The sequence below is a fragment of the Lucilia cuprina genome, chromosome 3 (genome assembly GCF_022045245.1).
Source record: "Lucilia cuprina isolate Lc7/37 chromosome 3, ASM2204524v1, whole genome shotgun sequence".
Classification (NCBI taxonomy): domain Eukaryota; kingdom Metazoa; phylum Arthropoda; class Insecta; order Diptera; family Calliphoridae; genus Lucilia; species Lucilia cuprina.
Genome location: NC_060951.1, coordinates 58494264 through 58508563, shown reverse-complemented (window position 1 = coordinate 58508563; position 14300 = coordinate 58494264). Strand labels below are relative to the sequence as shown.

The 14300-nt window shown below is 29.2% G+C and overlaps 1 protein-coding gene across 2 annotated transcripts in view; it reads right to left on the bottom strand.

Annotated features, from left to right (window-relative positions):
• The window catches only part of LOC111675669 (integrin alpha-PS2), a 62420-nt gene that overhangs the window by 16087 nt on the left and 32033 nt on the right, over nt 1-14300 (bottom strand). For both annotated transcript variants that reach the window (XM_046945466.1, XM_046945467.1), the window contains exons 3-4: nt 9885-9982; nt 1762-1888 (exon numbers count right to left, since the gene is read on the bottom strand). In XM_046945466.1, the coding sequence (XP_046801422.1) occupies nt 1762-1888; nt 9885-9982 (225 nt within the window). The remainder of the gene's footprint in view (nt 1-1761; nt 1889-9884; nt 9983-14300) is intronic.

The window sequence follows — 14300 nt, the reverse complement described above, 5'->3', positions numbered from 1 at the left end:
TTGCTGTGTCTTAATAGTAGTATTGGCAATCCTTTAAGGCATCAGAGTTTCTGAAAGTTTTTTTTGCTAAAAAAAATGTTTTATGAAGTCAAAGTTATATTTCCCTAGAGGAAAGTAAAGTTACACAAAATTAGTTCCATGACTGTAGTTTTTGAATAAGTAAAAACGACATGAATTCTAGTTTAATAAAGAAATTTGGTACATGATCTTCTATTGTCCTAGGGACAAAGCCTATTGAAAATATTCAACATCGGTCCGTTATTTCACCTAGCCCCCATACAACTGAACCCACGAATAGGTCTTGTAAACCAAGCTATATGTCGCAATTTTGGAGATAGTTCAATGGAATTTGGCACATGATCGTCTATGAAGCCTATTGAAAATGGTTAACATCTGTCCATTTTGATCTGGATCTTTTAAACTCCCTTTAGTCAAACCGATACTTTCTATCGTCATATTAATTTAGTTTGAACTACTGATAACTTAGAATCAAAACTAATTGATTGCTCAATAATAGAGATTTCCAGAATGTTATGTTCCACTAAGATATTATCACGCCCTTTAAAAACTTTTTGCAACAATTGAATATCGGTCGTAGTTTCGAGAATAATATCAACTAAAATCGCTGACAAATAGGTCAGATTTGTTTAGTAAAATCTGACTGACTCTTTATTTCCCGGAAATTTTTAGACATTAATATTATATATTCCGTTTGTAATACATTGAAATGTTGAATTGGGCCCTTCAAAACTAAGAGGATCTAGCCATGTCAGTTTGTCTGATAAAATTTTGATAGGGTCAAAATGAGAAGCGCTAGTAGGCTACATATTTTTATAGTACAACCCGTTTGACACTGTGTTTTATCCGAAAAAAATTAAGAAGTCCCAATTATAGCAGTCTCGACTTCAGGAAATTTCCTGGAAATTACTAAACATTTGTTTTATATATTCCGTTTGTAGTACATCGAAATCTTGGTCTGAGACCCTTCATACTTGACAATGTCCGTCTGTCAAACTGAGAAGTATTAAAAAGCTACTTTTAACCTAGTAGGCCCCATATAAGAGGGCCCAATAACATAAACAAGACTTTTATGCGCCAAAATCTAATTCCAATTCTCCTAAGAATCGGTCCATAGTTAATGAGTCCTACCTCCCATATAAGTAATTCTTTGTAGAATAAATCACTTTTTTGGTTAATAAATCGTTTTAAAATCAAAATCCAACAAAAAATTATGTAATTTGAGTAATTAGTCATTCTTTCGAGTTCTAAAGAATTTGGACCATAATTGACCCGAGTCTGCGTAAGAGGTCCCCTTTCTAAAATTAATTCAATGATCATATTAATATTGATATATAACAAGATTTTGGTCATGGATATTATTAAGAAAGATTCAATATTCAATTCCTTACAATTCTCGGAATTCCGTAATTCCTGGAATATCGAAAACTACCCAAGTACTTTTTCACAAAATCGACAATACTTTTTTTTAAAATAACATTTACATTTAGATTTATTTCTTTTTTCAAAAACAATCTTTAAGAACTACAATTTAAGCGACAGGCGTCGCTGTCATTTCATTTTCTATGGAAATGTGTCAAAAAAATATGATGGTTACTGATTTTAAGACAATATCGATATTTTGTGGATATTTTTGAAAACTTTTTTAATGCTTTTCAAAATTTATTTACACATAATTTAAATAAATATAGTTTTATTTATAAAATATAAATTTACATAGAAAAGTAAAATTGTTTAACTTACTTGTACGACATGGTGAGACTTCATTGAAATGCGTAAAGTTTCTTGTGGTAAAACACGTACCAATGGGATCCCAGCGTAAATTCTTTTTTGGTGTTATGGTATGGAAAACATAACGTGGAGCACAAGCCTGTAAAAAATAAGCATAAAATAAAAAAATTCAAATAAAAATATTTCAAACATAAATAAATAAATAAAATCACAATTGAAAAAAAATGAAGAAAAAAAACACAAAAAAATTTAAAACCATGTTAATAAAAGTCCACAACAATAAAATATTTTATAAAAACTACCAAAAACAATAAATAAAATATTTTTTTTTTAATAAAACAAAAAAATCATACATGATCACATCAATTGAAATCATAAAGAGAAAAAGATACGACTGAAATAAAAATGATTCATGCCATGAATTGCTGCTGAATACATGGTGGATATATTCAATAGATAGATAGATGGATGGTTGGATAAATGGTTGCCTGCGTACGTAAGGTAACTCATGGACTTTCCGTGAAAAAAAAAAAACAAGAAAAAAAATCAAAAAATTTATACAAACAGACATCATCAATGTACATTTTATATGTATGACGAAGGCAACCTGTCAACCAAATATGGTCACTTTAAGGCCGGGCAGCCAGGCATTTAGTTGTCCATCACACACTGCAGTAGATAAAAAGCGTTGAAATTCAGACAAAAAGACTTAATATATATTTTTTTGTGTGTGTTTATTTTCCGTCTTTTATTTCATCAACTCTATAGTGCAAACACACTGGATGATGCCCAGTTAAATCCTCATGATCCCTCTACTTTTTTCTGTTTGTATCATCAGGTGAATGTTTAAGTTTTCTTTTTTTGGTATGAATGTTGTTTGGCTCATAAAACAATTACTTTTACAAATTTATACATAAAAAGAATTCCTTTATCTTATTTTATTTAGTTTTTTTTTGTCTTTTTCTCTTAAAGTTGTTTTGAAATATATTTAAAGATATCTTAGAACAATGGTTGTGTATGATGATTGTTGTTTGGTTGCCTTTGAGAATTTATTTTGAATTTCAAATTTATTTATAATACAACGAAAATCTGCCATCGTCCAACAAAAAAAAAAAAAAAACTTCTTAACTTTGAAAGTAAATAACTTATTCGTATTTTAACTTAGATTTTAAAGTGTTTGCAATAATAGGGTTTGTCAAAATTTAGATTTGTTTACAAAGTTCTAGTCTGCAGATTCTTATTATAAATTAAGAAGTCTCCAGTATAGTCTAGTCTATAGTCTAGTCTATAGTCTAGTCTATAGTCTAGTCTATAGTCTAGTCTATAGTCTAGTCTATAGTCTAGTCTATAGTCTAGTCTATAGTCTAGTCTATAGTCTAGTCTATAGTCTAGTCTATAGTCTAGTCTATAGTCTAGTCTATAGTCTAGTCTATAGTCTAGTCTATAGTCTAGTCTATAGTCTAGTCTATAGTCTAGTCTATAGTCTAGTCTATAGTCTAGTCCACATTTTAGTCTATATTTTAATCTATAGTCTAGTTTCTAGTCTGAAGTATTATCTATAGTTTATTCTGCTTCTTTGCTAAATAAATTAAAAGTTTATCTCGCAAACCCTAACCTCTTAACTTAAAACATGATTTACAACAAGTAGAAAAATCTGCCAAAATAAAAACACACGACTAAAATGATTTTTTTTCTCTTACAACAAATCCTCCCAAAACCGTTTAAAAAAACAACTGTTAAAAATCTTTTTAAACAATTTTCTTACAATTCATTCAATTTTTTGTTTGTTTTTTATCTCGACTTATATATTTTGTTTTTTTTTTATATTTTAAATGGTCATATTGACCATTTTTGGTAAATAATCGTTCGTATCGAAGTGGAAAAAAAACATACTTAAACAATTCACAAAAAAAAAAAAACTACAAATCTACTGCAAATATCGTATGTACTTGCACAAAAATTCAATTGTGAACCCACCAAAATAAATATATTTATACACAAGTATTTTGCAATTCGCAACTACTACAGCATAAGCTGTAAAAAAACAAGGAACCTGTGATCTAGGGGCATATCATTGTTATCGTTGTTGCTCGGTTATTGGTGGTGTTGTTGTTGCTGTTGATGTTGTGGTTGGCGTAGATATTCTTGTCATCATTGTCAGTTTTTAAATGGAGAGCTTAAAAACGTAACCAGATCCAGCAACAATAATAACAACAGCATCTACAATCATTGTAATAACAGGTCAGGTATGGATAATTGATTTATGTTTTTGAAAAGATCTTAAACTTAAATTCCTAGATAATAATCTCGATTTTAGAAGATACATACCTTTGGATAGAAATGTATTTGAAACATATTTTCAAGGTAAATATATGAGTGGATCGTGCATCATTAAAATGCGAACTTATATAGCAGATTATATTAGAGACATTACTAAAATACTTCCAAGTTAGTTAAATTATCAGTAGCAGACACTAAAAAATATGCTAAAAGTTTTATAATTTTAATATTTCCATGTCTGGCAATAATACAATAGCTTAACGTTGAAGATCATTTATTGTAGTTTATTCTGGCAACCGATTCAGTAGAGAAGACAAAGTTTGTGTATAAATATCGTTTTATTGAAAACAAACATTTTCGTTATGCACCTACAATATAAAGCCATGAAAACAATCACAAGAATTAAAGATATTTGGTTTACGAACAGTGAGGGAGTTAAAAAATAGCAGCTTATAAAAAGAAATACAAGTTGATGCAAAATGATCGGCGGCGGCGGCGGCGGCTCAACTATTTTATGTCGGCGGCTTATTGTAGAAAATATCGGTGGCGGCTAAATTGTCGGCTCAGTGTAAATTTTTCTAATTTTTTTTTCATAAAAGCCACAAAGTCTTTGAAGAACAAGTAGGAAAAGCACATCTAAACCGATATTCGTCCTCTGCCTCAAGAATACCAATCGACTTAGAGTCTTTTTCTGAGACAAATCCGTCCGTCTGGTTGGCTGCCTGCCTTTGTAAAGATTGTGCGAAAGATACATTGGCAGCTAGGGGCAAATGAAAATGACTTCAATGTATCATGTGTGCTAAACTTTTTCCCTCTACTGTAGCTTAACCAAAACAAAAATTACATTGAATTGCTATGAATTTTTAACTGCATTAAATATTAAATAAATCGATTTTCTGTTGACATTAAGAAAAAAACTATTACAGAAATATTATCAAACTTAACCAAAAAAAAAATATTATATTCAAAAAAGGCTAACTTTAAAATGTCTATATTTCTGTTTAAACTAATAAATAACTTACTTTCTATAATATGTTTAACTAATTTATACTTCATCATTTAACCCAAGTTTAAATTAACACTTTTTGCATATAAAAATAAATAAAAATTCTTTTTTTTTCACCCAAGTTAAAGTTAACACTTTTTGAATATAAAAATAAATAAAAATTCTTTTTTTTCACCAATGATGTTTTAATTTTTGCATTCAATTGACATTTTTGTTCTAAAAGATCAGATTTAATTTTGAAAATCGTATTTTCATTCCTAGCAGTCGGCAAACTTTCATATGTTTTTCAAAGAAAATTGTCATGTCACGTTGTCACATCAACGTTAATTTTAACGTTAGTTGTTTGCCTTCCTGCTTTTGTGCAGCAGCTCCATATAAGGATTTGAATTTGCCACATAAAATTTAAATATTTCTTTTATTGATTTTGTTTTTTTTCCTTTGAATTCTGTTGTCATTTTTTTTCTTGTCATTGTGTTGCATGACTTGTTATTCCTCCCCTGTTGTAGTTTATGGTGACCAGTCATCTCTGATCATATTAATCCATTAGCGGCTTGTTATTGTCTTCCATTGAAGCCTGTCTTAACTTCTCTATAAAGGAGTGTTGTTTTTTTGTCTGAAGGGGTCAAAAGTCAACACGTTTGGTTTAGATTATTTTTTTTTTTCTTTTATAAATTTTTGTATTGTCTTATTTTTGTTAAAGAAAAAGCCAATAAATGTATTTAGTTTTTTATATTAAATTGTTTTTAGATTTTATTTAAGATGGTGTCATTTGATATTGTTATTAAGTTTTTCTCTTTTAGCGTTATTTGTTAAATGGCACTTTTTTCAAAAAAAAAGATTGTTGCAAGTTTTGTTTTTTTATGGCAACTCATTTTTGGCATCTGCTGTTTTGGTTTTTTTAAGCTGCCATATGTTTATTATGACTCTTCTTACATTTTGTGTCCAAATAAAAGTGTTAAATTAATAAATATTTTTGAAATAATAAAAATCTTAAAAATGTTTGTTTTAATCGCGTATGATCAAATGTTAAAACGCTTAAAATTTTATAAATTATGACTACCAACACCTGTTTTTGGTTAGAGCAATATTTTCATCATTTTAAAAACTTTTTTTTAAAAGTCACCAAATTTTCCTTAAGCGCCCGGCCCCCTTCCCATGACTTTTTAATTTAAATCTCTTTTTGGCTGCATGTACATACCTCCATCATCTATTTGTTGTCTTTTGTGGTAAATATGACTTTTTGTTTTGGATTTGAAAACACATGCCATACAACAATACAACAAAACTTATGACATTTGATGAAGTTTGACAGCCTGCTGTGTGACGTTTGAATGACACAATAAGGCGGAACAAAACATAAATTTTTAAAAAAACCACATCAACAAAATGAACATTTATAATGTTAAATACACAAAAACTAAATAAACAAAATATTTATTACAAAAATTTAAATTAAACACTGGTCTACAGAGATTAATTTAAAAGAAAATTGAAGATTTTTGTTAAAGAAAACTGTGACACAATAACAATTTAATTTAACAATTTCAAAGAAAAATAGATTAGACTATAGACCATACTAAATATTATACTAAAACTAACCTAGAACATTGACTAGACTATATACTGGACTATAGACTTGACAATAGATTGGGCCATAGAATAGACTAAAGACATGACTATATCCTCAACAATAGACTTGACTAAAGACTGGTCTATAGACTGAACTATAGAATGGACTTATAACTAGACTAAATACTAGACTATAGATTGGACTATATCCTAGATAATGACTTGACTTGGATTGTAGACTAGTCTAAAGAGTAAACTATAGACCAACCTATATACTCGGCTATAAACTTGACTACGGACCAGACCGTAGTCTAAACCATTGAATAGAATATATAATAGGAAAGAAAATGGACAAAAGTACATACCATTGAACTATAAACATGAATATAGACTATAGTCCAGTATATATACTAGACTAGATTATAGTTCATGCTACATACAGACTGTAATTGACAATTAAATAGACTATAGTACGGACAGTAAACAAGACTATAATCCGGGCTATAGAGTAGACTACTGACTACTATAGACTAAACTCAAAACTGAACGACTAGACGAAAAACTAAATCAAATAGATTAGATTTTAGACTAGATTACAGGCTTAACTTATACCAGACAACTGACTTAACTGTAGACAATACTATAGACTAGGATATAGTCCAAACTATAGACCTGACTATACACCAAACTATAAACTATGCTATAGACTTGACTATCGTCTAGTTCAAAGACTGGAATATAGAATAGACTAGAAAATGGGCGGTAATCAAGACCATAAACTACACTATAAACCACAATATGAACTGTTGTTCACACTATAGAATATACTAAGACTAGACTACGGTCCAGTCTTCGGTCTTAGTTCAAAATATACTTTAGATGATAGTACAGAATATGGACTAAACGGTAGTAGAGTCTATGGACTAGACTTTAGGCCGTACTATATACTTGGCTATAATACACTATAGTCGAAATTGAAGTAATGGCTGTTGACTAGGCTTTAGTTCAAGCTACACATTGGTATTTACTCTGAAGTACAGATAAGACTATAATATAGTCTATGATCCATGTATCTGTGTATGTATGGTGTCTAGACGAAAGTCCAGTTTATAGCCTAGACTATAGCCCTCATTACAGACTAGACTATAGTCCAGACTATAGAATATAATCAAGTATAGACATTACTATTCCATATTCCAAACTGTATGCTACATTTAACTTTATATTTAAAAACTCTTAAAAAATATTACATTAAATCATTCATAACTTTCAATTTCTTAAAAAGAATAGAATATTAAATACATATTTTCTTAAAGTTTAACGATTAAATCACAACAACCATGAGCTAAATAGATTTTCTAGGTGGGCTTTTCTAGTCTACTTTGTTGTTTTATAAAAATTTCTTAAACAATTACTGGGTGGGTGGGCTGATTGAAAACCAATTTTAACGCTTTTAAAGGCATGTTCGAGTAAAAGGTGGGAGTTGAGGGATTAACACACAAGTAAAGCTTATAGCACGTATGTTTGGATATAAGACTATTGAAAAGTATTTAGGGGCTTAAGTTATGACTGGTAAATGTTGTAATCATAGCAATGAGTGAATGTGTGTGTGTAACCAAAGAGGAAAACATTGTTTTCACTTTTCATTAAGAATCTAAAAAATAAAAAAAATAGTAAAGAAAAAGAAAGTAAAACAAAATCATTGTAACCACATTAAATTGTTTGTTTTGTAGTGGAAGAAAAAATATTAAATCTTATTGGGTCATTTGCAGTCGTACTGATGTCAGGTCAGTGAGAAACGACGGACAGTTTGTCAGACAAAAAAAACTATTTCAAATCAACGCGTATGTGTCTTGCCACATTAAGGTGTGTCCCCCGACTGCTTAAAGCAGTTTAAATGTTTTTTTAATTGTTAACGATTTAACTATTGGTTTTGTTTACTTGCTCTCATTTTCACCGGAGTATATTGGCTAAAATGTCTGCAGAAGGAGGTGGGGAAGGGCGTTCAAATCCCGGCAATAGTGAATTTTATTATATTTCTTTTGCCTCGTGTAATGAAAGCTCAATTAAGAGACAAGTATCTCGTCATCATTGTTAACATTATCACAGTCATTAGGGTTTCATGACATGCCATCGTAACAGCTGACTTTTGCTTCATTTCAATTTTTATGTTGTTGTCTTTTTTTTTAATCAAGGCAAATTGTAAAGTTCTTTAAGTTTGTTATAAATTTAATGATTTTGTGTTCGATTTTTTTCGTTTAATTTTTATTATTAACCTGACCTTCAATTATACAGACACACAGGTTGTGAAAAAAAGAGTTTTTTTTTTGGTTATTTTTGTTTTATTGGAAATAAACGTAAGTTATAAAAATACTTGGAGTCTTTCTTGTCTTGATTTTATGGTCGTTTTTAGTTTAGTTTGTATATTTTGTGTAAATGCTCCAATTTAATTGAACAAATTGGGTTTTTTTAACTTTGTAAGTTGGTGATCTCAACTGTGTTTTGTTTTTCTAGTCATAAACTAGCTGGTAATTTATTGTATTAATAAAGACACACAATGAAATTTAATTAATGTATTTATTGAGTGTAATAAATTTTAAAGTTATTTTTTATTGTTTTTAATTTGTATATATTCTAGGACAGCCTAAAGTCTAGTCTATAATCTGGTCTAGTTTATAGTATATATTATTGTCTATAGTCTAGTCCATCTATATAAAATCTAGTTTTGAGTCTAGTCTATATTCTGCTCTATAGTATATAGTCTTGTCTATAGGTTTGTCGAAAGTCTAGTCTATAGTTTTGTCGAAAGTCTAGTCTATAGTTTAGTCTATAGTCTAGTTTATAGTCTAGTCTATAGTCTTGTCTATAGTCTAGTCTATAGTCTAGTCTATAGTCTAGTCTATAGTCTAGTCTATAGTCTAGTCTATAGTCTAGTCTATAGTCTAGTCTATAGTCTAGTCTATAGTCTAGTCTATAGTCTAGTCTATAGTCTAGTCTATAGTCTAGTCTATAGTCTAGTCTATAGTCTAGTCTAGTCTATAGTCTAGTCTATAGTCTAGTCTATAATTTATTCTATAGTCTAGTCTATAGTCTAGTCTATAGTCTAGTATTTCTTTAGTTTAGTCTATAAAAGTAACACCCTCCGCAGAGTATAATTTTTTACAAAATTCGAAATATCTTCCAATTTTTCAAAAACTAATACGATAATATTCTAAAACTTAATTAATTAATTAATAAATCGTTGAACTACAAAATTCATATTCTTGCTGCCAATACTCACCACAACTAAATCGTTATCACGACTGGTTGCCACTGTTGCACCCAACCATTGATATGACTTGCGATCAATCACATCGCCCTGTGTATTACGATTATTGCCTGTAAAATAGTAAACACAAAAAATATTAATAAATGTAAAGTTTAAAACGGAAAACACGGAAAACTTAAAATAATAAAAAAGAAAAAATCTACTAGACAATTAATCAAAAATAATCATAATATAATATATGTAGAAAGAATGGCGCAATTAAAAAGCAGTTAAAACAAATTATAACTATAAAATAAACACAATCGCGAATTATGGACTCATCATGTAGTATCTATAGAGTCTCTAAAATAGTCATTGTCATCATCACAGTTGTGATCTTTATCATCATAATTATCATACTTATGTGTTGATTTGTGTATGATGATGATGATGTTGATCAGTAAATAACAGAATATTTATAAAGTCAATAAAGTATTCTTTAAATAGAAAGAGAGACATTTATATAAATTACACCATTTCCGAAAAGCAACAGAAATTTTTTAAAAATAATGTTTTAAAAAATTATGTTCATATTTTCCCATGTCAGAAAGTTTTGACGTTTTGATATGATGTGTGATAATATTTTTTATTTAACTTTTGGAAATGGTGTTTTTTGTTATTATTGCTATTTTCATAAATCACGGTGGTTGATTTAAAATAAAGGAAAAAAGAAATTATTATTATTTTTATTTTGTTTGATTAAAATGAAGCGGATGTTTTATAATGCGTTTTATTTAAATTGAAACTAAAATATGAAAAAAAAAACTTCACACACAATTAAAAGAAATTTAAAAAAAATGTATATACAATTTAATTTTAAAATTATGATGATAAATATTTAATTGTGTATTTACATTTTTATTTAAGTTGTAGTGCAAATAATTCCGTTTTTTTAGGATTTTTATAATTGCTCCATTAGCATACCTTTTAATCTGATAAAACATTTATTTAAATCTGTTTTTAATTTAGAGAAAAATTTGTAAAAATTATTTTGTAATAAGAGAAAAAAAAGAGAAGAAATTTTTTATAAATAATTAATTGTTTAAATAATCTATTATTGAATTTTTTATTATTAAGTTGAATTAAACGACTTAAATATTTATCAAATAAAGATACTTCCCTAATATATATTTCCCGGCCCTAAAATTTCTGACGATCACATTTGCTAAATTTTAGTATTAAAATTATAACTTGACAATTGATTTTTAACTAAAAGTTAAAATTTAGTTTATCTACCTTATTCATAAACATTAATCGAGGGTTTATAGAACACATTTTGATAAAAGTTTACGAATAAGATCCTATGACTATAAATCAAAACTTTATTAAAATCCTACTATCAAAACATGTACATGTCATGAATTGGATCTTTTGCTACGTTTAAGTCGGCTTAGCTTTTAAGTCCAAAGATGAAATCGGTGGCACCGCGGCTTGCAAAATATTACAGGCGGCCAGCCGCCGCCGATTTGAGCCGTCTCGGCTTTTATCTCTGGATCATACTTTACGTACGTAAAGTCTAATGAAAAAGTAAAATGAAATTCCATTCGTATAACAAAAAATAGAATAAACGTCGATTTATATTTATTGTGTTTATCCGATTGATATAAAAAATAACAAAGTATGATAAAAACAGCTGTCTCACTTTTTTGTATGTATTAACAGAAAAATACCTGATCTAATGCAACTTTCTTGTTTTTATAATCATTTCAAAAAATAGAGAGAGCAATACGAATGTCATATTTTCTAACCGTATTTTCTCAAAATGTGAAATGGTTTTATTAGACCTGGTTCACACTAGGAAACTTTTTTGGGAAACTTTTGATTTTGTGTGAGAGAAAAAGAGAAAGAAATATCAACCATCATTTTCTCTCACACACAAAATCAAAAGTTTCCTAGTGTGAACCAGGTCTTACAAATTGCGTTTAGCCAATTCTATCTGTACTCTTGTACACAATCGTTTGATTTTTGTGTGTGAGAGAAAGAGAAGGAAACATCAACTATCTCTTTCTCTCTCACACACAGAATCAAGAGTTTCAGGAAAAAATGTTTCCTGTGTAAACAGGCACTTAATTGTGTACTCGTGTGAATACGGCTTTTTAGTAACTTGTCAATAAGTTAAAAAATATCTAAATTAAAGTTGTTCATAAATCAAACTATTAAAAAGTCTTGACTTTATTTAACTAATTCTAAATAATTCAATTAAGATCTAATTCAATTACTAAAAGAAAAACCTTACATCACGATTCAAAACTTAAAAAAAAACTAAAAACACCATCATGACTAGTCTAACCATTTAAAAATACATAATAATTTTAAAAAGAAAATCAACGGAAACTTCTATCATTGTTTATTAACTTCAATCTTCAATACTCATCATAAATCTTTTCACTGGCTCTTACTCTTGGGCTCTTCAAATTTTTTTTGCATAAATTCTATAAAAATTTCTACTGCAAAGTCATATTTTTCTTCATTGTTTGTGCTGAATTAATATTTTGTTCAGTCAAACGCTGCCCCACCAGCAGCAGTAGCTACTTATACTTCCTAAATAATGGGTTGGATGGTTGTGTGGATGGGCAAATGGTTTCCGCTTTAAATAAACTCGTGAATTGAAATTCAATTGGCTAAAAACGCCAAAACGCCTGAAATAATGACGAATGCTGTTATTATCACTTAAACAACTATTTACATTTAATAAAACAATCCATGTATGAAAACATGTAAAAAAAAACGCAGCAGAAGAAAAGACAATGACGACAGTGATGACAGCAACAGCAACGTTGGAGACGGCGACCGATCACGACAATGACGGCGTTTAATAATGATGACAACGTTGTCGATGCTTCTTATGGGTAGATGGCGGCTTTTGTTAAACTTAACAAAAAAAAGTTAATCAGTCAAATCACGTCAGAGTGTAACCAACAAACAAAACAATGAGAAAGTGCAAACATATATATATATATTTTTCTCCAACATTTACACACACACACTCAGTGTTGGAAGAAAAACATACTAATTCATTGATCAATTGATCATTTACATTTATTAGGATCATCCATTTAACCAGCAATATTTATTCTTGTTGTCTTTTATTGATTTGACTTAACAAGTCTTGGAATATGGATAACTCTCGCACCCAGCTCAGCGTGAATCAACAGTTTACAAGAATGATCACATCATGATTATCATGATCATTAAGACTTAATCTTTGTATATTGTTTTTAAAAGCAGGGAGGGAAAGTTGTGATAATTAAATGTTACTGAAGAATGCCTACTTAATGAATACTTTTGTACTATTTTGTTATTTACAAGATCACTTGTTTAGAAGATCACCCTGCTCTATTTATAATTGTGTAAGTCATTTGTCTGCGAGATCACTTTTTTATTTTATATTAATATTAATAAATATCATAAATATACAAGAGTTTTCAAAATAATTACAAAAAATATCTTCACAATCCCATCCCTGCTCTAGGTGTGATTGTGCGAGAGAAAGGCAACAATGTATGATGGTGGTATTGCAGTGTTAATATTGCTGGTTGCTTTGCTTGCTGTCTGTTACTTAAATGCAGTCAATTTTGCATTCATTAACACATTCATCTTTTCTTTTTCTGTGCCCCAAACCGCTTTTAAATGTCGTTAAAATTTTAGCTTCACTTGATTTGTTGTCCATAATTTAACCATTCATTTGCTTACGCTTCTGTTTGCAGACGTATTCAAGCGTATGGAACAACAAAAAAGTGTTAATGTTTGACACGATCTTATCGTGTCCGGCAGGGAAGTGGTTGGAAAAGTTTTGTTGTTGTTGTTGGGGAAGGGGAGAACCTAATTTGATGTTGATCATTCAGTCAATATTTTTTCTCATGCAATTTTTCGTTTATCGATTGTGAATTTTCGAGGGGAGAGGGAAGAACTTAGTTTGATGTTGATCATTCAGTTGTTTGATGTTGATCATTTAGTTCCCATAAAACTTTTTGTTTGGATATCGTATATATTCGAAACGTACATATGTCTAGTCTATAGATCGACAATACTCGCGCAACCTAGAAATCAACGGGTGAAAAAATAGAGTTCAACTACAATAGCTTTCGTTTATTATTTTTTTGTAGAGGATCCATATAGATCAATGATAAGTATAAATGTTTTAAACTATTATGATAAAGATGATGATCTGATCCTTAAGTTGTCTGGTCAGTTAATTTGCCTTGTCCGATTCCCGATTAGAGTTACTTATGGATAAAGAATGATGATCATAAAGATCATCAAGCTGAATATTGTTTAATATAATCATTAGAATTTAATGTATAAAAACTTTTTTGGAATGATCGTTAATGATCGATAACTTTAAAACCGCATAAATATAGGCAAGAGAAATAAAAAGCTGGTAAAAAA